At 43.8% G+C, this 26,048-nt stretch overlaps 1 protein-coding gene across 7 annotated transcripts in view; it reads left to right on the forward strand.

Moving 5' to 3' along the window:
• The window catches only part of RFX4 (regulatory factor X4), a 177,584-nt gene extending 151,855 nt beyond the window's left edge, over positions 1 to 25,729 (forward strand). For 4 of the 7 annotated variants that reach the window (XM_070599807.1, XM_070599804.1, XM_070599806.1 and 1 more), the window contains 5 exons: positions 739 to 858; positions 1,189 to 1,350; positions 13,380 to 13,539; positions 15,248 to 15,386; positions 24,139 to 25,729. In XM_070599807.1, the coding sequence (XP_070455908.1) occupies positions 739 to 858; positions 1,189 to 1,350; positions 13,380 to 13,539; positions 15,248 to 15,386; positions 24,139 to 24,411 (854 nt within the window). In that variant the 3' untranslated portion in view covers positions 24,412 to 25,729. The remainder of the gene's footprint in view (positions 1 to 738; positions 859 to 1,188; positions 1,351 to 13,379; positions 13,540 to 15,247; positions 15,387 to 24,138) is intronic. The other 3 variants (XM_070599805.1, XM_070599808.1, XM_070599810.1) reach the window with 1 other exon arrangement.
• The last annotated feature ends 319 nt before the right edge of the window (positions 25,730 to 26,048 follow it).

Consider the following 26,048-nt stretch of genomic DNA (forward strand, 5'->3'; position numbering starts at 1 on the left):
GGCCGCCTGGAGCAGAGTGCGCGAACTTAACCTCTTGGCCACAGGGCCAGCCCCTGGAAAAATCTTTTAAAATGATTGTTCACATCCCTTTTTATGAAATAATCTACTCTAGATTAAAAATGAAGAGTATTACTTGAGAATGCCAAATCTTTTCAATTTACTACCTTTTCTAAGAACCATGTGCTAAACGGAGGTCTCAGAAACATTTAAAGAAATAATTCAGTTGCAGATTTAAGACTTCAATTGTGCTTCTAGAATTATGTCAGGTAACTGGTAGATACCAATGACCTAGAAGGCAAAGACCCTGCCATGGACATCCTTAAAGTCCAATTGGAGAAATAAGACACACTTGTGGAAGAGATAAAAATGAAAGACACTAAGTCAACAGAAGCTGAACAAAGTAGGTGTTCACACGAGGCTGAGGCTAGTATGTATATGAGAGCTCAGAAGTATTTGGACAGATGGCTGAATGGGTGCCACTTTTGGTGGTGTCATATTAATAGATTGAACAAGGAAAAGATTCACTTGCCACAAAGTGTTAATGACACTTAGCTTATGTTAAGCATTAGGCTGAGGATACAGCAAAGAAGAGATCTGACCATTAGGAGATCACTGAGTGGGGAATGAGAGTCTTGAACGGAGCATTAGAGCACAGTGTAACATATGCTGTTGACCAGGCAGAGGGGACATACATGAGCTGACGTGACTTACCTTTCTGTTTGTATCTTCTCTCACCAGGGTCTTTCCACCTAATTCATTTGATGTTTGATGACTACGTGCTCTACCTATTAGAATCCCTGCACTGTCAGGAGAGGGCCAATGAGCTCATGCGAGCCATGAAGGGAGAAGGAAGCACCGGTAAGCCAGCATTTCACTGGGAATTGCCCTACTTGTTAATTTGATTTGTCTCCTTACTTCTGTGCTCTGTGTTTCTTTAACTCTGTATCCCAAAGAATTTAATTATGGTGAGCAAGTGGTGTGGAACCAATAATGTCTTTTTCTTCTTTAGGATGGGCATGTGTGTATATGGGAGTTGCCTTGCATGCCATGATGGTGATGAGAAACCATCGAAGGGTTTTAAGCAGAGGAGTGACATGACACAGAAAGAATATTTCATTTTTTAAAGTCCCTTAAAGACAACTTGCCTTGACCTTTGGCTCCAAGAACTTACCCTTTGTCTACCCGCAGCAGAAGTCCGAGAAGAGATTATTTTGACGGAGGCTGCCCCGCCAACCCCTTCACCAGTGCCATCGTTTTCTCCAGCAAAATCTGCCACATCTGTGGAAGTGCCACCTCCCTCTTCCCCTGTCAGCAACCCATCCCCTGAGTACACTGGCCTCAGCACTACAGGTAATGAAAGCTGCCTCAAAGGCTTTGTGTGGGGAGTTAACATTTAAAGCAAGAGCTTTCTGGAAAAATATTCTTCCCTCCAACCCCTCAAAAACAATGCCCAAACCTGAGTATCTTCCTGGATTTACGGATGACTTGCAGTTATTCATTTATTCGTTTGTACATATTGCTTATGCTTCTGTTTTCAAGTTGGCTGATTAAGTACATAATAAAATCTCTAGTCCCCAAAAACTAAGCCACTGAAATGATTAAAATGATATAAAACATAAATTAATACATGGCCATCTTTGAAAACAGAAAAGGGAGCTCTCTATGAACCAGAAACTGAGCCATATCTCTGGAAAGTGGGGTAGACAGGAAACCAAATGCTAAGCCATGGTACCCACAATTGAGGCAGGGGAAATAAGTGAGGTACAAACTGATGCTATGGGTTCCCCAAGGAAAGAGAGAGTGCATCTGGTTGGAGGTATCAAGGAATACCTCACAGCAGAGGGGGATCTGAGCCGGAACTTGATTTTAACTGACAAAGCTATAGCAGAAGGGCCTTCTGGGCAGAGGACAGCATGAGCAAATGCACAGCAGTAGGGAAGTGTGGGGCCTTTTCAGGGAATGGTAAACTTTGGCTAAAATGTCAGAGGTCCATGAAGGAGTCTTAGAAGACTGGAAAGGTAAGTTGAAGACACATCTTCGAGGATCTTGAATGCCAAGATAAATTTTGGAAATGGAAAAAAGGAGATGTTACAAGGATAGTAATAGCTAGATGCTAATATCGAAATGTTACTTTATGATATGAAAAGGACCTTTGCATAATTGTCTCACTTGATATTCACAATAACACTGCAAGGCAGATATTGTTCCATTTTAGGGAGGAAAACTAAAAGGGTGAGAAGGTTAAATTTCTTGTCCTGGGTACCATAGTCAATAGTAGACATAAACAAATTCATTCACTCAGACATTCCACAAATGTCCTTGCTCACAAGACGCGTGGAAATGATACATTGTATATATAATATTCAAAATGTGTTAGCTAACATATAATAATAGAGAAGGGGTGTGAGTGAGTGTGTGTGGGGGGTGTGTGTGTGTGTGTGTATCCAGGATCTCACATGTTTGCTGTGGGGATCAGATGACATAGGAAAGGCCAAAGTGCTTTGGTAACAGTGAAGTGCTATCTAGACGGAAAGGGTTACTCTTATTAATGCCTATAAAATGAGGACTACAGCCAAGAGCACCACAGGAGTTTGGAGAGAGAAGCAGTCACTTTCCTTCCCGCCTGGACTCTGGCAGGCAGGAGGGAAGCCTGCAGGAGAGAGGTGAGACTCAAAGGCAGCCTTAAAAGATGAGAAGGACTCAGCTCACGGGAGAGGAGTGGGCACGAGAAACCACAGGCTGAGACAACCTTCTGCTGGGTGGGCCCTGAGTGGGGTGGGGCAGGTGAAAAGACCAGTCTTTGTGGTGTGGAGGGCTGTGATAAGTAATTCATAATCTTTCCATCTAAACCTGCTCTACTATCCTCCCAGTTACCCAAGCATCAAACCTGGGAGTCAGCCTCAAATCCTTCCTCTCCCTCAACTCCTGTATTAGTGAAGATAGGCTAAGCTGCTGTAACAAATAGATCCAAAGATGTATGGAGTTAACACAGTAGAAATCGATTTCATTCTTGCAAACAGCCCTGGCAGGGTGTTTAGGTGGGAGAGGAGGCTCTCTTTAATGCAACTATTTGGAAACACGTGTTCTTTCAATACTGGCCTTCACCATACCCAAGGGCAGTGGTTCTCAAAGTGTGGTCCATGGACCAGCAGTATCAGCTTCTCCTGGGAACTTGTTAGAAATGCTCAGTATCAGGTCCCATCACAGACCTACTGAATCAGAAACTCTAGGGTTGGGCCCAGTGATTTGCTCGACAAGCCTTCAGGTGATCCTGACACTCACTTGTTTGAGGACGACTGCCTTAGGGCTCTGTCAAGTGTGCAGCCAGCTGACAGAAATGGAAAGTGGGTATGGAGGAGGAAACTCCACTCTCTTAAAAGCTGGCCTGAAATGGCACATGCCACTTCTACCTATATTCCATCAACGAGGACTTAGTCACGTGGCTTCAAGGAACTGCAAAGAGAGGCTGGGAAATGTAGGATGGCGTGTCCCCAGGTAGGGAATGGGGAACTGATTTTGGGGAGACAGCTAGCATTCTCTACCACACCTCCCAACTCTAGTTGTTCTAACACAAATCTTGGCTGACCCACTCCTTCCCGTCCCACTACTGCCTTGTGGTTCAGGCCTTCTTCCCCACCCCTCGTAGACATCTACAGTGACTCTCCAGCTGGTTACCTGCCTCCAGACTCTTGTCTGTCCACTTTCACACTGCCCATTGGGCTAACTGTCCCGAAGCTTGTGCCTCCTCAAAGTGCTGGGGCAGAGAGCCCACTGCCTCATACTACAGCCTTAAAGCACTCTTCTCCAAACCGCTTCTTGTTCTGTTCCACCTCCAGGACTATCCTCCTTCTACCCTCTCATAAAATCCTACTCGTCGTCTTTGACATTTTCCTCACCCTCCAGGTTGGAATCATCCCCAGACCCTCATAGCGTGGGCTTATAGCCTAGCTCTACTTAGAATAGGACTATTTTCAGAATAGACTGGGAACTAAATTATACTCTTTAAAGACCAAATAGGATGAGATTGTCCTATTTAGGATGTTGTCTTTCATCCATTCACTCACTCACACGTCTATCCATTTATCCATTTATCCAATAAATATTTCTCAAGTGACTTCTCTGTGCTAAACCTTCAGACAGCTGGTGTTATGAACAAGAGAATCATGGGCCCTGCCCCTTGGGAGTTTATGGTTTAGAGGCTAGGGTTCTGATGAACAAGCAGTAGTTACAGGATAATGTATGAGTGCTATTAGGAGAAGGGCCAGGATGTTAGGGGAGCACAAAAAGGGACCTCCAACCTATATCTGGAGAGTCTGAGCAGACTGAATAATGAGAGAAAATGTAATCCAGGCAGAGGAAGTAAGTAGTACAAAGGCCTGGAGGCAAGAGAAAGCATGCCATTTTCAGGGAACTTAAAGTATATATCCTAGGAGTCTTTTTATCAGTTCCTTCCCCAAAGTTTCCTCTTTCTCCAGAACTAGAGCTACTCAGAGAAGGAATGAGCAGACGCTTAAGAGCCTGTAAGGTGCCTGCCCTCTTTTGAACTTTGCCAGGGGCAGACACTTGCCAACAAACTCAGTGGCCCTTAGTCAGGGAGACTGGATTCTTCAGAATACTGAGAAGTAGGGTTGTCAGTAACTGGCAGCAGATGAAACTTTGATTTCACTTTGGGTACATAGCTAGAGAGGGTCCTCCTCCTCAGTGGAAGTTTAGATTTGAGCATCACTCTATTTGTTTACAGAGATGCACCTCGAATCATGTTTTGTTTTCTACTTTAAGGAGGAAGACCATGACTTCCTCCCATCTCCCTCCCATTTTCCTTCCCTAGTGAGTTGTTGTAGTTCCTGCTTTGAAGGCTTGGGAAGAGGAGTTGTAGAGAAAAGAACAACTTTATTCACTGAAAATAAACAGGGAAGAGAACTTGAACACTGTTCACAGCTCTTCAGCTGCTCAGGGGTCCTTTCAAGGCTGGAATTAGGGGGCAGCCATCCCGAGTGCCCTGCCTCACTCAGGAAGGAATGAGGGCAGTAAGGGCAGCCAGGAGCCATATAGCTGCCTGCATACCCCCACCACCGTCCCGGGAGACACACACGCAAGTCAGTTAGTGATAATATGCTTACTTCTAAAACAAACAGAGAAATTATGCAAATAAAACAGTTCTGCATTATGAAGCAGAAACAATTTGAGTGGAACCTTTCTTGTAGTGTAGCAACATATCAAACAAGGAGACTAAGGAAATAAGGATACAGGAAGAATGTGAAGGAAAGGTGTCTAGGATCTCTTCACGACTATCATCCAGCTAGTGAGTATGCCTGGCTTTCTTCGGAGCAATTTGGAGGCCTCAAGGTATGGCAGGTGTGATAGTCAAAGCCACAGGAATATCATAAATGTGTTCAGATTTCTGCGCAATGTGTTCAAGAGTCATAAAAGTAGCTTCGTAGAAATACAAATGTGAAACAGGTTCTTTTCAGATGATTGTAACCTTTGAAGATTTTGGCACATTCCAGCTTTGTTCTCAGATATCTCCAGAGGGCATTAAAAATGTCATCCTATATAAAACTATGTGTAATATTTTTCTCAAGTACCACTTTTGAAATACTCCATTGCTAAATTAGACTGAATCTTGGCATGTATTGTGGGCCATGGTCTTGGAGGAAACATAAAGATAATTTCCTAACAACATATATGGTTTTATAGATATTACACTATAAAGGACAAATTATTTATCTATGATATACACCTAAATATTAGGAAATCTATTAAGGTAGGCTTCTTGAATTTTGGGATTTGTGCAATTTTTCATTGAACAATTCTGTAAATTGCAAAGCAATTACTGTAAATCTTATAAAATGCATTTGCCATGTTTCTTTTTTAAAAAAGTTAGCATATGTTTCTCATGCCCACTTAATTTTTATTTCTGTCTTAAAATTACTGCTTGATTTATATACCATTACTTTCCAAAAAGGTATCTGAAGTGGTTAACAATTAAAAAGACAAAAAGCAAAACCAAACCCAAACCAGGAAGCAAGAAATAAAGAATTGGGGGAAAATTAAATGAAACAAAACACCTCTTGGCTAAAACAGTTTATGAACACCTTAAATAAAATTTTACGTTATCTAGTTATTTTGTTGGGTTTCTAGCATGCTCTGAATATCACTGCTCAGATGATGAACATATTATCAAGTTCGACTTATTGAGAGTAAAGGCCAATCAGGTATCTGACACTCATCCACATATCAGTGTCTCACTTTTGATGGACACTTCCCCATTTTTCAGCCGTGAAAAATAGAACAGTATTATGTCTGCTTGGTGAGCACAGAGAGAAAATTAGTTTGTTGCGCATAACCTTCTGGCATCCTTTGATACAAGGACTAGTGAATACAAAGTAGTATAGATAATGAGTTATGACTCACTAGGAAAACAGCCACTCTTCTTGTCTACATCTATATGTAGTTCTGTGTCCATACCTATATGTATTTCTAAATATATTTTCTTAAGACTGTATTTAGTTGTTTTTAAAAAGGGGGGTAAAAGAAAGTGAAAGGAAAGGAATATCAGGCACCCAAAATTGAACCTAATGCATGGCCAATTCTGATTGGGTTTGTTAAAGTCTATGGCAACACCATGATAAGAGACTGGTTAAAGGATTCCATCTCAACAGATTTCCACAAGGTAAAATCTAGCCCATTTATCCACTTTTCGCTAACTTTGTGGGCTTGCCACCTCCCTGATGGCCCAGCAAAGTTCAGAAGCCTTTAGGAAAGCTGGCTCTTTTCCTCCTCAGGAGCATGGGAGGTGGTACCAAACTGAGCAGCCCACTTAACATGACATTGGGCCACAATTCTTTAATGTCATTTAAAGCAAAATGTTAAGTTCCCACTCTCTCTGGGTCAGGCCATGGAAAGGTTCTAAGACCTCATTTATGATGTCATTTTAAGTATCCCCTCCTTCAGCAATGACAATAAAAGTTAACTATTAAACTCATGTTTTCAACTTCCCACCATGGGTTCCCTGCAACACAAAACTAGCAAATTAAATCACTGAGATGCTAGGATGCCTAAAGAAATAAAGGCAAATTCCTCATAAATGGCCCTAACTGTAGAACATCTGGCCTGCCCAGCTGCGTTTTCTCTACATGAGTTGAGGATGCAACAAAGATAACTGGCCCCTAGTCTTCCCAAGTAACAAAAGCTCAGTTATCGCGAGGGCAGCTAAAGTGAGTGGGATATGGTGGACACCACGGCCCTTCCACAGAGCCTGTGATGACTCATGGACAGAATCTCAGAGTTGTCACTGCCAGTGAATTCCTCCTCCTCCACCCCTGCTGCTTCCTTTTCTTTAAAGGAATGGCATTAGGAAATATAAACTGGGATTGAAAATAAATTGTTGAATCTGCTCTTGTCTTCATACCATCAAGGTCTTGGCTTGGTGTTGGGACCTTTGGATTCGCTCATTCCTTCATTTGTTCGTTCATTCATTCAGTAAATATGTATACTGTGTCTAGTCTGTGCCATGTCCTAGGGGTACAAAAGTGAAAAAAACAGGCATAGTTGCTACCCTCATGATACTTACATTCTGGTGGGTAAAGGAGTCAATAAAGAAGGAAACCACCATGTAAATATAGAATTTCAAATAGTTATAAGTGCTACGAGTAAAAATAACAGTGTGCTATGCAATAGTGTAAAAGGGGGACCCGCCTTAGATGGTGGTCAGAGAAGGCCTCTCTGAGGAGGTGATGTTTATCTGTGACCTGAAGTACCATAAGGAGCCAGCCACATAAGTGTTGGGAAGCGGAAAAGAACATTTTAGGTAGTGGGCAACAGCGCGTGCACAGGCCTGAGGCAGAGAAGAGCCTGGCAGAGTGAGGACTGACCAGCGTATACAAATGAGGGGGAGGGTGGCAGGAGAGGATGTTGCAGAGGTAGGCAGGGGCCAGATCAGGAATCAATATCTCTCTCTGGGAACTGAGTCTTTTGCTGCCCCTGGTGAGTTCTGTCAATCAGATTTTGGCCATGGAAGTATTGGTAAAGTGTAACTTGGGTAAACTATTGGTCAAGAGGTTTTCAACTTCAGGTATCTCCTTAAGCACAACTACCTTGAGGATAGATGATAGCCAGTGGGGGATGTATATATATATGAAACCTTTCCCTATCTCAGTCTTGAAAGTTACTGGAAATGTTTGTTTAATATCAAACACTGTCAAGCAACACTGTTCAAATAGAACTTTCTGCAATAATGGAAACATTGTTGTTTTTGTTTTTAATGTGAGCTGCCCAAAACGGTAGAAATAGTCACTTGTGGATACTGAGCACTTGAAATGTGGCTAAGTACAACTAAGGAATTGAATTTTTAATTGTATTTAGTTTTACTTATTTTAAATTTATACTGGCTATCACATGGGCAGGGCAGCTCTAGAATCTAGACGTATTTAAAGGAGCCTATTTATCAGGAAGGTACTAACAAAGACTTAGGTTAGCTCAAAACCTAAGCAACATCTGTCACGGTTCATAGAATCCTAGTGGGAAAGAGGTTCAAGTGATTTAGTCCAAGATCTGAAGGAAGGTATGGCCAGGCAGACTAGGAAGCAGTCCAAATGTTCACAAGTCTGTACCAGAATCTCACAACTACTGATTTTCAATGGCCCTCAACATGCAGGATGCATGACGGGAGACAGCGTATCATAGAGCCTTGCTACTCAAAAGTGTGGTTCATGGACCAACAGCATCATCATCATTTAGAAGCTTGTTGTAAATGCAGAATCTCTGGTTCAACTCCCAACCTACTGAATCAGAATCTGCCTTTTAACAAGATCTCCAGTGATTCAAATGCACATTCAAGTGTAAGAAGCAATTGTTGTGGAACGGCTTTGCTGGTGGGCAGATGTGGGTGCAAATCTGAACTCTGCCACTTAACCTGACCAAGTCTTGGGCCTCAATTTTCTCACCTGAAAAAGGAGGTAATAACTACCTAACTCTAAAGGTTGTTGTGAAGATTCAATGAGTCAATGTATAAGAAAAACTAGCACGAAGTCTGGGTTATGGCAGAAGATCATTCATTCATTCAACAAATCATTATTCATTGCCTATAATATTTCAAGCACCCTCCCTGTCCTGTGTTTAAAACCCCTTAAAAGAAAAAGGAAAAAAAAAACAACCTGGGGAAGAAGAATGTTTTGTTGGGGATGCGAAAGAAAGAAAATGTTCCTTTCTAGAGGATTCAGTACTATAATGTGAACAACAACTTATCTTTATAGGATTCTCAAATCCTCTAGGATCTTTACAGGATTCTCAAAGATCAGGGGGTTTCACCACTATCCTCAGACTTTTAATTAGGGATAAGGGAATGGGGAGGGGAGAATAAGAGAAAGATATGGGAACTAGACAAAAAGGGAAAGTTAGTTATTGTTTTACTAACAAATAAAAAGCATTAGAGCTGTCTTAAAAATTAAGCACAAACTGTTAACTGCACAGATTTTCTTTTATTAGTTTCCTTAAAAAAAGAAGCAGCAGCAATTCTCACTGGAGGTCCCACTGGTAGGAAAGGGTATGCAAGGGGTGTTCTTTTCTGCTCCCCAGGCAAAAAGGGTTTCTCACCCAAGCCAGTAGGTGTTAATCTGCTTAAGCCTGCCTGAGTGGATCTGTTAGATTGCTGGCACATGGCCATTTAGGGGTTTTGTTTCCCAGACCACAGGAGCCCATTTTTCCAAGAGTTCCACTAGCTTTTTGTTTGATAACGTCTATTTCTAGCAGCATTTACTCCTTCAACAACAAATTCAATGGAACAAAAATTTACTGAACACCTACTATTTGGCAGACCCTCTGCTGGGGATACAGAGATGAATAAGGAACAGTTGCTGTGCTCCAGGAGCTCACACAAAAGTAACTTCTGCTGCATTCTCTCAGGTGACGGCTATTATCACTGTGTCTTCCTACTGCTTGGGAAGAAAAAAAAAAAAAGAAAATCCTTTGGCTTCCTTAGCTGCCCCTTTTAAAAACCCAGTGACCTCACTGTGCTCTCCTGAGGTCCCAGGGGCTTCAAGGGTTAATTACTTGCTTGCTGTGGCTGGTTCATTGTTCTCCCAAACTTCCCACCCCCGCCTCCAATTCCATTTCCAATTGTAAAATTTGTTTAATATATTTTAATAACGTTTTTCTTTTCACAGAGGCAATACACATTCATTATAGAAAAATACAGATAAGCAAAACAAAGAAAAAAATTTTTAAACCACGCTCAATCCCACCACCAAGAGAGATAACTTGTTTAATAAAAAGGGTATTTTTAAAAATTATAACAGTAATATAATTTCATAGGAAGTTCAAAATATAGAGGAGGGAAATCACACATAATCCCATCATCTGGAACATGGTCATTTTGGGGGTTTTTCCTTCCAGTCTTCTTGCAGTTATTATAAATGATGCCTACACACAGCCTGCTAAAGTCATTATCTTTGGGGAGGAAAACAAGGTGTCGATGTGCAAACCAGAAAGGTACTTTTAAGCTGTACTGGTGGATAAGGAGACCTGTGATTTTACAGAAAAACATATGTAGTAGTTTGCTGTAATTAGTCAAATTACTGTTGCTATTCAAACGTTTCAATCCTGGTAACAGAATCTGACCCAAGAAACTTGTCTTCCTTGGACTCTAAAAGGGGAAATATAGAAACTTCTACTTTAAGAAAGCATGAATTTTCTGGGGCTGGCCCCGTGGCCGAGTGGTTAAGTTTGCACGCTCCGCTGCGGCAGCCCAGGGTTTCATCGGTTCGAATCCTGGGCGCGGACATGGCACTGCTCATCAAGCCACGCTGAGGTGGCATCCTACATGCCACAACTAGAAGGACCCACAACTAAGAATATACAACTATGTACCCGGGGGCTTTGGGGAGAAAAAGGAAAAAAGTAAAATCTTTAAAAAAAAGAAAGAGAGCATGAATTTTCTACTGAAATTTCTACTTTAAGAACACCTGAATTCATAATGAAGCGTGCCTGAATATCATTGAAAGCCTACCATGTGCCAGGCTCTTTGACATATGTTATCTCAGTTAATCCTCACAATAGTCCTGCAGGATAGACACTAGTATCCCTACTTTACAAATATGAAAGAAAGACTCATAAAGTTTAAGAGGCTTGCCCAAGATCTTACAGCCAGGACATGGCAGAACTGGAACCCAGAGCAAAGAGACATGGTAGACAGAGTGGAAGGTGTGTGGCAGACTGGGGATCAGAGCCCCACTGGGCCACCCACTCACTGTGGGACCCTGGGCAAGTTATTTAACATTCTAAGTTTTCCTGAACTGGAGTTTTATGTGACGCCACTAGCCTGCGATTAGTGTGACATAAGGAACAGTCCTAAGAATCCAGACACAGAGGCCATTGTAACGGTGTTGTTGAGGACACTGGTGAATATCCACAGTTGCCTCTCTGTGAGGACATCTGAAAGAAATTCCTGTTTGATCTTAATTCCAAGGACAGTATACCCCTGAGCAATTTGTTTACTATCTTATGGCTCCTAACTTGTCAGGTTTCCCTTTTAGCATTGGCTCCTGGAAAACTCAGCCAAGTTTAAGGCCCACCGGTAGGAAGAATTTGGACCTTCAGAGTATTTGCCTCATTCCTGCTTGCACTTTTTGCTCCAATTTTATGTTAATTTCTTCTTTCACTCCCACTGTCACATTATCTTCTTGAATCTTCTGTATTCCTAACCACTCCCTTAAATTCTATTAGATTTAACTCTTGGCTTCCTCATCTATGAAGTGGGGATAATATTTCTTTTAAGAGTAGCTGTAAAGCACTTAGCATGGTGCCTGGCCTATATTAGATGCTCAGTAAATAGTGTCTCCTTTCATGCTCTTGGAATGAATCGCTGGCACTTTATTTAAAAAAAAAGGACATTATTTGCATTCCAAAAGATTCTCCAGTTTACAAAAGGGTTCAATACAGAGTTCTTTGAATAATAAGCAAAGGTATTTAAAATAGGATTCCACTGTCACCTCCCTTTAAGGGTATTCCTCACCGAGTCTCTGTCAGATCATTGGCACAGTGCTGATCCACCAACTTTTCACTTCCCCCTGCTACTCCATATCAGTGCAGCTACTTGTGTGCTATTTGCAAAGTCCTTGGGATGGAATGGACTGAATTTTTTAGATGAATATCTTTATCTTCCCAGCAGAATTTTAAGATAAAAATGGTCTGCTGCAGAAAATAGAGGATTGGAGAACCAAGTTTTCTCTTTTACTGCACCTTAAAAATGGCCTCCCTTAACCAATTCTTCAGTTTTCCATGTGCCTACAAGGGCGTGTTGAATCCTATTTCCTCTGCCTTCTAAAATAGTTTAATTACCTCCACTATGTCAATATTCTCAAACTTACCAGAAATTAAGTTGGTAATTTAATTAGCACTATTAGAGATTTCTTAAATTACCATTTTTAAAAAATTCTAACCATCTCATAAAATTCTTAAGCATCTTGAAGCTTTTAAATTTTGTCAGTTTCTTTTCCCAGTCCTCTTGAAAGTCCCAGCACTTTCAAGGTATCCAATTAAAAAGTAAATTAAGGGAATTAATAATATGTATGGAATAGGTCACCGTTAAGGTCACTGTCTAATAATCTTCAAAAAGACCTGGGCAGGCAGAGCCCAATAATCTACTTATGTTTGCTTAAAGCAGTTTGTTGGATCCTTAACACCTGTTGAGCTGAGCATGGAGAAGTTATTTTGCTGGACCTGTCTGAGCGACATTACCCTGAGCTTTCTTTTGTCCTCTCTCCTTCCTTCCCTCTTTCTCCTTCTTCCCATCTTTCCTTTCCCTTTTCTCCCTTTTAAAATTTGTATTGAAAGTCTTGTGGCCACCGGGCTCTGTGCTAAGCACCAGGATCTAATAGTGGGCAAAATGACAAGGCCCCTACCCTCATGGAGCTTACAGTCTGGTGGTGGTGTTGGGGGGAGTAGGCATTAACTAAATCACATTCATTAATGAGTATAAGATCACAAATTGTGGTAGGCACCATGAAGGACTGTAGTGCAGCATGGGATCTGACTTAGGGGTTACGAGACAGCTTCTCTGTATTGAGATATGAAGAAAGAGTGAGTACTCAGGGAAAAGTGACGGTTCTAGGCAGTAGAAACTGCATGTGCAAAGGCCCTGTGGTGCTAGGAATCATGGGTACTCTGGAAAAAATGAAAGAAAGATACTGTGATTGGATCAGATAGAACAGCAGTGGGCAGAGGCTACTTCTGGTGAGGTCGGCAGGGACAGAGACACATACTTTGTAAAAGATTTTGGCTTTCAGCTTGAGAGCAATGAGAAGCCACTAAAGTGCTCTAAGGGAGAAAAGCAGATGCAAGAACTGTGTTAGTGACTGATGCATCTTAATTTGTCTCTGCAGGAGCGATGCAGTCATATACATGGTCTCTTACATACACAGTGACAACGGCAGGGTCCCCAGCTGACAACTCCCAACAGCTGCCCTGTATGAGGAGTACTCATGTGCCTTCTTCCTCCGTCACACACAGGATACCAGTTTATCCCCACAGAGAGGAGCACGGGTAGGTGACTTTTCTGGGATGTTGCCTTACTTTTACGTTTGATTTTAAAAAGCAGGGTTTACTTAGCGGTTGTTTTCTCAAAGAAGAGGCAGAGCACCACTCTTTGTTGAGTCCTCGCAGTGTGCTCAGCACTGCACCGTGTATAACTGTCTCATGTCCCCACAACAACCAGGTGAGGTAGGTGCTAGCAACCCCTCAAGGTCACACAGCTGGTAAACATGGGGCCCAGACTGAGCATCTTTCTGCCTCGGAGGCCTGTGTTCTTCCCTCCCATTCAGCAGTGCCCCAGGTGGCTCTTTGTGCCCTTTGCCGCCTTATAAAGCTTCATGGTAGGGCTGCGTCTTTTATGACTCCATTAGAGGAGCACTTCCCCACCTGAGGGTGGGAGGTCGCTGGAGGGCAGCAGTTATTAACGGGGTCCAGGGAATCCCGGTGGGTTCCAGTGGTGCTTTGGACCCTGAATAAAGAAATCATTCATTTTGCCCATATTTTTTCAAATCTATATAGTGATGTTGCTGTGACGAATAAACTACTAATCCATTTAAAAGCGTTACCTGAATCATAGTAGCTTTTTGCCATTATGCTTTGTCTTTATCGAAAGAAACTAATCTCATATTATTTAATGTGCAGTGATCTGAAAAACACTGATGATGTTAAAAGGGGCCTTTATTCCCCAGAAGGCGAGAGACTGCTGTGTGGGTGCAGTGAGCCCCCAGGCCAGGTTTCATCAGGCCAGCTATGGGGGAGGAAGAGGGCTTCCAAAGTCCCCTCCACGCAGTGGCCCAGGGTAATGCAGCCAGGCAGCGCCCCTGAGGGTGTGCGCAGGCCCAGCTGCTGGTTTACTTGGTGTTATTTTCATAGGTTCAGGTGCCCCGACCAGTCAATGGGGCAGCCATTATTTCCTCAGGGGGCCTCCTAGACTATTATTTCACACTTTTGGAATAGACTGTGAAAACTGTTTGAGAGTTTTTTGATTCTGCAGGAACAGCAGAATAGACACCCACGTGGTCTCGTGTCAGCAGCTTCGCTGTAAGGATGTTATTAAGAACAGTGATAATAATATCCTATGTCTTCAGAGGACTTTGTCTTTCATAGAGCGTCCTCACATATCTGACCCTCAGAATAACCGCGTGCAGCACTTTTACCGATGGGAGAAATGAGCTTGTGAGTAGCCCATGATCCCACAGCTAGAAAGTGGTGGAGCCAGGCTTAGAACCTGGGTCTCTGATGCCTGGTTGACTGTGCCATGGTGTTTTCCCCCAGGAGAGAGCTCCCAGAAACATGCCACATCCTTCCCCGTCATGGGGAAGCAGAGGCCTGAAAAATATAAAAACATAAATTGCAAAGTAGTTTCTTCTTTTTTCCTGTTTGACTTCAGGCTCTAATATGAGGCTTTTTAACACAACAGGAGTAGAGATTTCCATCACTAATTATGTTTTGCTCAGGGCTGGCCTTCGTTCCCTGAGCGCTCACTGGGTGGTAAGGGAGGTGTGCTGAGGGGAGAAGAAAAATCAACCTGGGAGTTTAAACTTAGTACAACAGAGCCACAGAGTGGAAATGGTAAGAATCCAAAAGAAGAAAAGTGGGAAAAAAAGAAAGAAAAGAACAAAAAGGAAAAAGGAGAGGTAAGGTTGATTTTTAAAGGTGTCAACCTGATTGGTTCTCCCTGCTATTATTCACGATATTCACCGTGCTTAATGCGTTTCAGATACACGGGAAGCTATAACTACGGGAGCTATGGCAACCAGCATCCTCCCCCGATGCAGAGCCAGTACCCGGCCCTCCCTCACGACACAGCCATCTCTGGCCCACTCCACTACTCCCCTTACCACAGGAGCTCTGCGCAGGTGAGTTGGTGGTCCTGCTTGCTTGCCCAGGCCTTGGTATGCTTGGTGGCAGGTCTAGTCAATTTAACACAATTAGTAAGTACCTTCTGTATACTGTGCGTGCACTTGTGTGTTACCAGGGAAAGGACGGTCTTTTCCTGAGTGCCATTTCTACCCTCTGGTGGCTGCCCACAGTGGGTGTTCAACCAGCATTCATGCTCCACTTTCTCTGACACGTGCGGGTGCTGACCCATTGTCTTTAGTTCCGTCTTCTCTTTGACCTCTCCAATCCCAGGATCCAATCAGCTGCAACGTCTGCTGCCCTTTTTCAGGCTCAGATTGGACCTTTTGTCTCCTTTCGCATCACCCTTCTCCTGGTGCAAACCCTCATGAAGTCCTATCAGGACTATTAACTCGGCATCATTCCAACTGGTCTCTCGATCTTCCTTGTCTCTTCCCTTTCAGTCCAGCCCACACATGTAAGCTTACCAGAAGAATCTTCCTGAAATGGACCCTTTGTCAGATCGTTCTCAGGCCACACATTTCCTTTAGCTCTTCACTGTCTAACAAACCAAATTGACCCTCTGTGGCCAGTGGTGAATGGAAATTGTGGTTGCACATATAACATCGGTGTCAGGCACTCTCCTTGTCTTAGACACCTTCCTGTGCACTGGCCTTGACATAACTGGTCATCAATTCCATTCAAGTCTGCATCCTCAATGCCTGTCCTTGCCTTGGTTCAGGTCTTTCTCTAACCTAGATGATGACAGAAGCCTTTCTATCTGTCTCTGTGTCACTAAACAACTCTGGTCCATTCCCTACACTGAAGCTAGAGGAATCTTTTGGAAAAAACCCAACTGGCCATAACACTCTCCCTCTTTCACATGTCATTGCTTTCAGAGTCAAGTTCAATTCCTTAGCACGTCTCTCAAGACTCATTACCATCTGGCCTTTGCCTGCCTTTCTGGCCTGCCAGCCCCTGCCCCCCATCTTTGCTCCAGCCATGCCAACCTGCACGCATTCCCCTATGTCTTTGCAGATACTGTTCCCTCAGGCTGAGGATTCTCTTCCCCAACCTCTTCTGCTTCTTGTTCAAGACAAGCATCTCACTGTCTTTGTGGCATTTCCTGACACTACCCCCTTCCTTCCTCCAGGACCTTATTAGGTGCCACTCCTCTGTATTCGCATAGCACCCTGGGATTTCCTCTATTGGTAACACTGATCACACCTTGTTATCATCACTGACTTCCCTGACTCCTGCAGGGGACCCCAAAGCTCCCGAAAGGCCAAAATTAAGTCTACTATCCTCAGGTCATAGGCCATGGCACCTATCAAAAAGAAGAGCTGACTTTTACTGAATACTGGCACTGTGCTGAGCACTTTACGCAGCCTCATGGTGACCCTCGCAGAAAAGGAAGTGAGAGTAACTTGCCTGAGGATTTGAACCCAGGCAGTGTGACCCCGGCTGGCCAGCTCTCAAGCACCAGCCTCTGTCACCTCTCATATGTCAGCATTCACTCAGTGTGTATTGAACAGATAAGTAAACAGGAGGTGAGGTCAGCATAAACAAGTGTGGTGTCCCGAGGACGCTCACTCCATTCTGCAGGTGTGGGAGCCACAGTAGGTGTAGGAGCCAGGGAGAGGCAAGATGAAAGCTATGCTTTAGAAAGAGAGCTCTCGAAGCACTCCTAGGCTGAACTAGAAAGCAGACTGGGAGAGGCAGGGAGCTCTGCCATGAAGCGCTTGCAGGAGTCTGAAACAGAAATGGCAGGACTTGAGCTAGGGTGGAGGCCGCAATTACATCAGCTGTCAGCACACAGACTTGCCTCTGAGGGAGGGCACTGAGGAGAATGTATCCACAATACACGGGCACTCAGGGCAAACAGGCGTCTGTTTTGATTTCCATCTGCAGTACCAAGGGGAGCCCTGGTATAATCCCCAGACAAGCCAAGGAGTTGATTCCACTAAATCATCACCTGGGGCATTCATTATAGGTCTCCAACTGCGTCACACAGAGATGCCAGCTCCTGAGGTACTGCTTCTCTTGGGAGCAGAGTCTGTGCTCCTCACTGTGATCCATTAAATGACTGCCTAGCTGCTGCCATAGACTGGGTCACATTTAACATAGTCTAAGCAGCTCATTCATTCATTCATTCATTCATTCCTCAAACGATTGTTGGGTGCCTACTATGTGGCAAGCACTGCTCTAGCCTTTGAGAATAAATGCAGTGGCGAATGGGACAGAAGGTGCCTGCTGTTGGAGAGCTCACGCTCCAGTAGGAGACACTAGCCTAAGCAACACTGGCAAGATAAATCAAAATCCCAAGCCACAACTCCCAACATTATCTTCCTTCTTTCTTCACTCCCTCACCCCTCCTCATGATATTTCTGGAGCTGGTTTTTCTGGGGTGATATTTTTAAAGCCATGGCCATAAAAAGAAGCCAAGGTCTCCGAAAGGCCCATGTGGTCCTGGCGATCAAAGATAGGTCTGCAGCATCTACTCTGGAAACAACAGGCCCCCTCTGCAGCACTGTCATTGAATAGCTAGTCTTAATCGAAGGGCCAAGCACTAAATGAAAACCCACGTTGGAGCCCTTTGAATCCAGAGCAGGTGTGAGAGGTGACAGGGTCCCGGCAGACTCTTCACACTGTGCCCTGTGGCTCTTAGACAAGGCCTTTTGACACCCTCTGACCCCCACCGCGCAGTCACACTCTGCACTTTATGGTTAAGCCTGAGTCTCGATTTGTACGGTGGGGTGGGGAGAAGTTAATGATATCACTTCTCTGCCCAGGTGGATGGGTGAGGTCAGCGCTTCTCCTGAGGAAGGTACTGTCAAAGACAAAGAATCCTTTGTTTTGTTTTTTATTAACATGTATGCATCAAGCACTGTTTTAGACACTTGCAAATACACAGAATCACTTAATTCTCATAGTAACCTTGGCAAGAAAGCCTTTTTCTCCAGTTATTAAAGATGAGGAAAGAGCCTCAGGAGGTCATTTGCCTCAGGTCATGTGTCCAGCAAGTGACAAAGCAGACTCAAATGCAAATTCTCCACCTCCAGCCCCAAGCCAGGGCTCTGAACGCGACACACTGGGTGTGTTTGGGAGGGTGGAGGAAATTTCAAGAGGTTACCGCTGCTACTCTCAGTTACCAAAGAGAAGAATCACACTCCCAAGATTCTTTCTTTCTTTCCTTTCCTGGGACTTTGATTTAAGGTTGAGCATTTAGGGGAAAATCCACTGCAGGGCTAATCAGTTTTAGCTTTCCAGAGCAGAGTTCAAGCTGTTCCAATCCCGAGTACTGAATATCACACTTCATTACATCAGACTCACTGGGGGAAAGAGCAGTCTGAACTAAAGAAAGACCGCAATCATAGAATATGGTTAAAGAATGGAACTGGTCATCAGCACAAGAGTAACTGAAACTAACTTCTGCAAATAAATGCCTGCCAGGCTTGCCCTAAAGAACTGATACAACACATCTGTCAAGTGCAGTAATCGCATGCATCCCAGCATTTATGTGCTCAAAATAATGTGAAGTCATTTGTTTCTTGAAATAGAGTATGTATGTGCCCTTGTTTATACTACTTATTTGCATGGCACATGCTTTCTGCCTGGGTAATACAAGGGTAAACCTCCAGCCCTGCTTGAATCCTCATAATTTCTGAATTAGTGAGTCCAGATGAATGAGGTTTCACAGTGTAAGGTTTGAATTATTTCAGAAAAACACCGTTCTGGCAACTATTCTGCACTTGTTCACATCAAAGTAAGTGAACAAGGGATGGTGTCGGCTGCCCCTTCCTAGGTTCTTCTTTCTCATGCCTGGCCAAAAGAGAAAACAAATGAGACCAAATGCATGGCTACAAAATATTTCTGAGCCTCGTTCAACAGCCATTCCTGGAACTTCTACCCTGTTAGCAGCCATGAATGTGAACTGGGCCCTTGAGCTCAAAAGCCCCGTGATCAACCAGAAGCTGTATGGCTAGAAATACACAGAGTCAACTAGAAAGCTGTTCTTTATTTCTCATTTGTATGGCCAAGGCCCAGCCTTGCCAGCCAAGCACACGTCTCTCACAGAATCTCCAGCAGCCCAGCCCCAGGGCCGGTGGGTCCTCCATCTCAGAGCCCAGTGACTGCTACAAAGTTTGCTTAGGGTGCTCCACTTTGGGATAGCATCCTGGGCCAAAAGGAATAAAAATCAGTCCGTCATAGTGGTGTAAGCTCTCTGACTGGAGAGGCAGGCTTCCTGGGTTCCAGTCTCAGCTCTGCCTCTGATTAACTCTGTGCCTCAATTTCCTCATTTGAAAAATCAAGATAATTACAGTACCTATTTCATACGATTGTTGCGAGGGTTAAGTGAGTTAATAAAGGTTAGAATAGGGCCTGGCTCATAGTTAACACTATTTGTTTATTATTATTATTATCCTTTGTAATACCAGAGTTATTATATTTTGTGTAATTATAGAATTACCATCTGCTTCCCTCACTGTACTAGCTCTGTGAAGGCAGGGACCAGGTCCTTTTGTTTTCTGACCATTATATTCCCAGGACCCAGAACAGACTTGGCCCTTAGTGGGTACTCAGTAAATACTTGTCAATGAAATGAATGAATGAATGGATCCTTATTCTGGTACTACGTTGCTGTGTGACCTCAAACAGATCATTTCCCCTCTCTTGACTTCAATTCCTTCATCCTTAAAATGAGAGGTAGGACCAGATGGTTAGTCTAAGTCTCTTCCTGTCATTAATAGACGATGATCCCCTGATTTGAAGAAGAAGAATATTAATATTAGCTAACCTGTTTTGAAGACTTAGTACATGGGAGTTCTGTTTCACATTTATTCACTCAATTAATCCTGACCCTAAAAGCTCAGCATATGTGGACTGTCTGGCAAAGATTTTTGGGGAGCTATGTCCTCTTCCAGAAGAGGCTAAGAGGAAGCCTGCCTGGGGTGGGCCCACTGGCAGAACTGTGGAGCAGTGAGAGCCGCCTTTCATAGGAAAACAGTTTGTGCTCCTGACTGGGCCACCTTTCACCCCTTGCTCAAGTAGCAGCCCATTTGGTAAGGGTCAGGGATAAAGGGCTCATTCTTCCCTCTCCATGTGCAGGAAAGTCAGCCCTTGGTGTGGGGAGTTGTTTCTCAAAATAGAACTTCCTAATATGGTTCCAAAGAGGCCCAGAGTCAATGACAGCTGAGATAGACTTACACCATAGCCATTTGACGGAATCTTTGACTATATATGCATACACACACACACACACACACTCTCACACACATATGTGCCCACAAGCACCCCTCACACACCTCTCTCAAAGGCTGAGAACTGGTGACTTATCTCCATTTTAACACCAGTAGCGACAGCGTGTGATTTGACCTAGAAAATGGTAACTTCCTGTTATGGGCCCTCAACAAAAAGCGCCTTTATTCTGGGCAAGAGCTCTCCGGACCCCAGGGTTTGTGCCCAGCATGCTTAAGGACCCTGCATGAAACCGGATGTAAAGTGTGAAAGGTGAGGCGGGTGCCACGGGCCAGCCTTGGCCACTCCTGCCAGACTAAATAGAAGCTTCATTGGTGGCGTTAATCACCAAGCCGAGGCAGTGGGCACTTCAGCCTCTCATCTTTCAATGGTCTCTTCACCACGGGGAAAGCGAGTCACTGACTCATTTGCAATTAGCTGACCTAACAGGACAGAATTTTCCATGCCGGATTCTGTGGTAACAGAATTTTATTGTCACTTTGGAGATATTTTGAGCCAGTCTCATTTCCAGGCAATTACTCTTTTGAGTCTATGACACAACCCCTGGGCACAGCTGCATCTAGGGTCCTTGATTAGGCACAAAAGCCACACTCTCTTGGGTTCTGTGGGAAGGAGGCTCCAAGTCCATACTGTGACATTTTACCTACACAAGCCAAAGCAAGTGAAGGCTCTGTCTTCAAGTTGAGGCCTGGTCAGAATCGGAAGACCTTGTTGTCTGTAGGAGAGGAGGGAGCTTAAAGGAAGAGTGACAGAGATTAAAGTTTAATGGGCTACATTCCAAAAAAGGAGTGTCTTCCTCTCCTGCGGAATTCAGTTGTGGTAGGTCATGCCTTGTTTGGGCCAGTCAGATTGATGTGGAGAAAAAGCTCTACCCCAGGACTGGGTTTTTATGCCAGCTATTCCACAACCTTTCCATGTGACTTTGGGCAGGGTGCTTCTCCTCATGGGTCCTAGTTTTCTCATGTGTACAACACAGGGTTGGATTATATGATCCCTAAGGTTCTTTCCAGTGGTAACATCCCAGTGTTCATTCACCAAATAGTTACTTAGCACCTGCTAGGTGCCAGGCATCATTTCAGATGTCTGGAATATGGTAGTGAACATGACAAAGCCCTTCCAGGAGCTTATGAATATAAGCCAGTGGAGACAGCTCGAAGCAGGATGGTAAGATCCTGACCTGAGGATCATGACCTGACCTGAGAGGCGGAGGGGGGAGCATGTAGCTTCTTGACATAAGATAGCCAGAAAAGTCTCTCTGAAGAGGTGACATCTGAACTGAGATCTGAAGAATGATAAAAAGGCAGCCATGCAAAGAGCTTGGGGGTAGGGGTGCTAAAGAAGTGTTCTAGACCGAAGGAACAGGTAGGACAAAATTCCCTGAGATGGGAACCAGCTTGGCATGCCATAGGACCTGAGAGGAGGCCTCTGTGCCAGGGAGGGTACCATGAGGTGAGGCCTCATGCATTTAGGCTTACTTGAGAGGATATCAGGAGAGGGATCCAAATTTTTGGAAAAAATTAAAGACCATTTTGTAATATTTTTCTTTTTTTCTTTAATACCATCTTTTTTTTTTAAGATTTTATTTTTTCTTTTTCTCCTCAAGAGCCCCGGTACATAGTTGTGTATTTTTGTGTTGTGGGTCCTTCTAGTTGTGGCATGTGGGACACTGCCTCAGTATGGCCTGAGGAGCAGTGCCATGTCCATGCCTAGGATTCGAACTGGTGAAACCCTGGGCCGCTGAAGTGGAGTGTGCAAACTTAACCACTCGGCCGTGGGGCCGGCCCCTGTAATATTTTTCAATATTACCTGTTCAATACCTGGGATCTTGTTTTCTTGGGCAGGGCCCAATCTTACTATGGTCTCTTTGGGATTTAGATTGGGTCCTGGGCTGGAATCCCACTGCTGAGAGTCCACCATGGCTGCCATACAAACAGCATCCTGGAGATTCCCATACTGGGTACATGGGTATACTTAAGTGTTTCTGATCTGATTTGGGATTATGAAAGCCTTGGTATGCTGTCTATAGTCTCCTTGGCAAGAGCCCTTGGTGCCTTCTCCCTTGAGCTATGCCCTTCTTCTTCTTTCCTACCTGTTCTTTTGGCTGTGAAGTGATCACACTTTGCTATGTAAGGCATGCTGTCCTATGCAGGACAAAATCTTACTAAGGGAAGTTGGAGCCCTGTTTCTTGACCTACAGATAGCTGGTTCTCTTCGCATGCTTTGGGCCTAACTGCCTTCCCCTGCTCCCCTCATGCTCCCAACTCAGAGGCAAAATGGCTCCCTTTGGCCCCCTTGACTACAGGGAGCAGCCATTGTTGTCATAACCCCTTCTCCCGGCTGTCTAGGCTTCAGCCTGTCTGTCTCCCTCACAGGAGGCAGCCTCCCACCTAATCCCTCAGGGCTCCACTCTCCAACTGTCAGGGAAGACAGATGGGGAGCAGAAGAATTTATACATTCACACGCACACTCTCTCCCTACTCGCTGCCCTTGCCATCCTTGTTGACTGGCTCCTGTCCTTGTTGGGGTGGCCTTTAGCACAGCAAGGAAATTTTTGTGTTTACTGGCCTGCAAACTGAGAGCTCTCAAAGGGAGCCCAGAGCTCCTCCCCTTCCTTCCCTCTGATTGTACTAAAAGGGGCTTATTTGCATAGCTGTCTTGGAAACTGAAAAGAATGTAAAAGAAGCAGCACTTCAGAGGCACTTCTCTTATTCCTAATTCTTTCTAGAACTGCTTCCCCTCTTTCTGGAGCTACTAACACCTGTTCTGACCAGCACAAAAGCTCCCCTTTCCTCCCCTCTCAGTTGGCTTATCTTCACTTCTTCCTTCACATTCACACCAAGCCCAATAATTTACCATTTCCTGCTTGTGTATCTTCCAGGACTTCAGTGAATGTGAACCAAAAAGAGAGATGTTCTCTAAATGATAGGCACTAATAATAACCTTCGAAGCTGTTGACTTGCTTCCTCTTCAAAAGCCTGCTTCTAGGCTGCAGTTCATAATTGAATTCAACTGTAAAATGCTATTTTTAATAATGTCATTGTGTTTTACTTGGCAGTATTGTTCTCTTGGTTGATGGAGTGGGAACTATCACATCTCCCAAACTAATGATAAAACTCCTAACCATCCATATCTATTTGGACATGCTGTTATTCGTGTACACACACACACACACACACACTCTCTCTCTCTCTCCCTCCCTCTCCCTCTCTCCTGTATTCCCAGTGGGGCTATTCCTTCTTTTGGGTTTAACTTCCCGAGACATTCCAGATTAGGAGCATGAAGTCAGTATTACTGGTTGAATACCAGCCCAACTCTGGCTATGAAATCCTTTTCATTTCTCCTGTTGGATACTTCCTAGACCAAGGTTCAGTCTTTCAGAAGTTCACTCATTCCTTCCCACCAACTTTCATTAACAGCATCTTAACTTAAAACAAACTGTGAACATGACTGATATTGTGTATATGCAACTTCAAGCTAATTTTAACTTTGTGGAATTTCTTTCCCCTCAACAAGTACCCTTTTAATAGCCCCACTTCCCGGATGGAACCGTGTTTGATGAGCAGTACTCCCAGACTGCATCCTACCCCAGTCACCCCCCGATGGCCAGAGGTGCCCACAGCCAACACCTGCTACACAAGCCCATCTGTGCATTCCACGAGGTATGGAAACTCTAGTGACATGTACACACCCCTGACCACGCGCAGGAATTCTGAGTATGAGCACATGCAACACTTTCCTGGTTTTGCTTACATCAACGGAGAGGCCTCCACAGGATGGGCTAAATGACTGCTATCATAGGAATTCATATTTAATATTAATAATAATTAATAATAATAATAATAAACCCATACCCACCCCCAGAAGACTTTCTCTCTATACATCATAACTCATGGACTATTCCTAGGCGTCCATTTTCCTAATGAGCGTGAGACTGGGATTCAGTGTGGGATAAATAAACTTTAGTTCAGAAACAGGACTCACTAAAGTCAGTGAGATTGGGTTCCTGTAGCCAAGCCAGACCTGACTGTTTCTATAGAGCACTATCTCGGGCAGGCCAATCTGTGCCTTTTCCCTTTGTTCCATGATTTTGCTTTGTGTTGGCAACCACTCCCAGTAAGCTACTTATTTTCCTGTTGACAAAAGCTCTTTAGTCTTGAAGGATGGATACTGGAGACAGATCTGGTTTGTGTTCTTGGATGGGCACATAATTTACCAAGAGCATTCACCTTTCCATCTATCTGTCATTTTACTGTACAATGAACAGCCCTCAGATATGTTCTACACATCCTTTCTTCCTGGTGGTGTCATTACTGGTTCCTGGAGCACCAGGGCTAAAAGGAGGTTTCTGGAAACTCTAGATTCCCCGTTACACTCATGTCAGTCACAGTATCTGCATTGTCTTGGAATGTAAGCACTGTCTAGAGGGAAGGAAGAGGCTGGTTCTGTATGCCTTAAGTTGATTGAAGTTTGTAGGGGACTGGTTCTCCTACACACAAGTATTTGTCCTAAGTTTGCACAATGGCTAGTGTCAGCAAAAGGCAGGAGGGGGGGTTTAAGTTCTGTAAGAATGTGGATTTATGGCACTGAGTATCACACTCAGCTCTGCTGTGTTACCTTTGTGAAACTGGATGGACCAAACATTAGCTTGCCAAGCACCAAGTGTGAAAATGACTTTTGCAGTTCCTTCATAAGACTATAACAATTTCCGACACTTTGATAGAAAAAAAAAAAATTCAAAGCTGTGCCTTTGAGCCTATACTATACTGTGTATGTGTGGAAATAAAAATGTATTGTACTTTTGGAAAATTTTTTTGTAGGCATTTTTCTGTCAGATTTGTAGCAATTTGTGAGGTTTGTTAGAGATTAACATAGGTTTTCTTTCTGTATTATAAAAAGCACCAAGCAATTATGGTGGACCTATTACCCTATGGGTAAGAAATAAATGGAAATATGACATCGGATGTTTTAGCAATTGTTCTGTAAATAAAATCTTTGATCACACCATTCAGTGTGATAATCATGTCTACAGCTAAAATGGAAATAGTTTTATCTGTACAGTTGTGCAAGATATGGTTTCACACTCAAATAAAAAGTATTGAAATGACCTGCTTTATTCATTTTCATTTTGCATTTGATGACCTGTGTGTGTGTGGGTGTGTGTGTAGGCAAAACAAAACTAAGTGGTCTTGTACGGTTGTGTTTCTTCAGTTCCCCATCATCTTGTCATAACATAATCATTAAAATTTGGATAGGCCACACATGCAGTCCTTAAACAACAATTTAGTACCTGTGGCCTGACTGAGGTTTGTAGCGGACCAGTTCCACATACGAGGATTTGTCTTAAGGTTGCATGATGGCTGGCATCAGCAAAGGGCAGGAGCCTTTCGGCTCTTAGAGGGAACAGTCTTCTTCAGGACCAGCAT

This window comes from Equus przewalskii, chromosome 29 (assembly GCF_037783145.1).
Source record: "Equus przewalskii isolate Varuska chromosome 29, EquPr2, whole genome shotgun sequence".
In the NCBI taxonomy this organism is placed as follows: domain Eukaryota; kingdom Metazoa; phylum Chordata; class Mammalia; order Perissodactyla; family Equidae; genus Equus; species Equus przewalskii.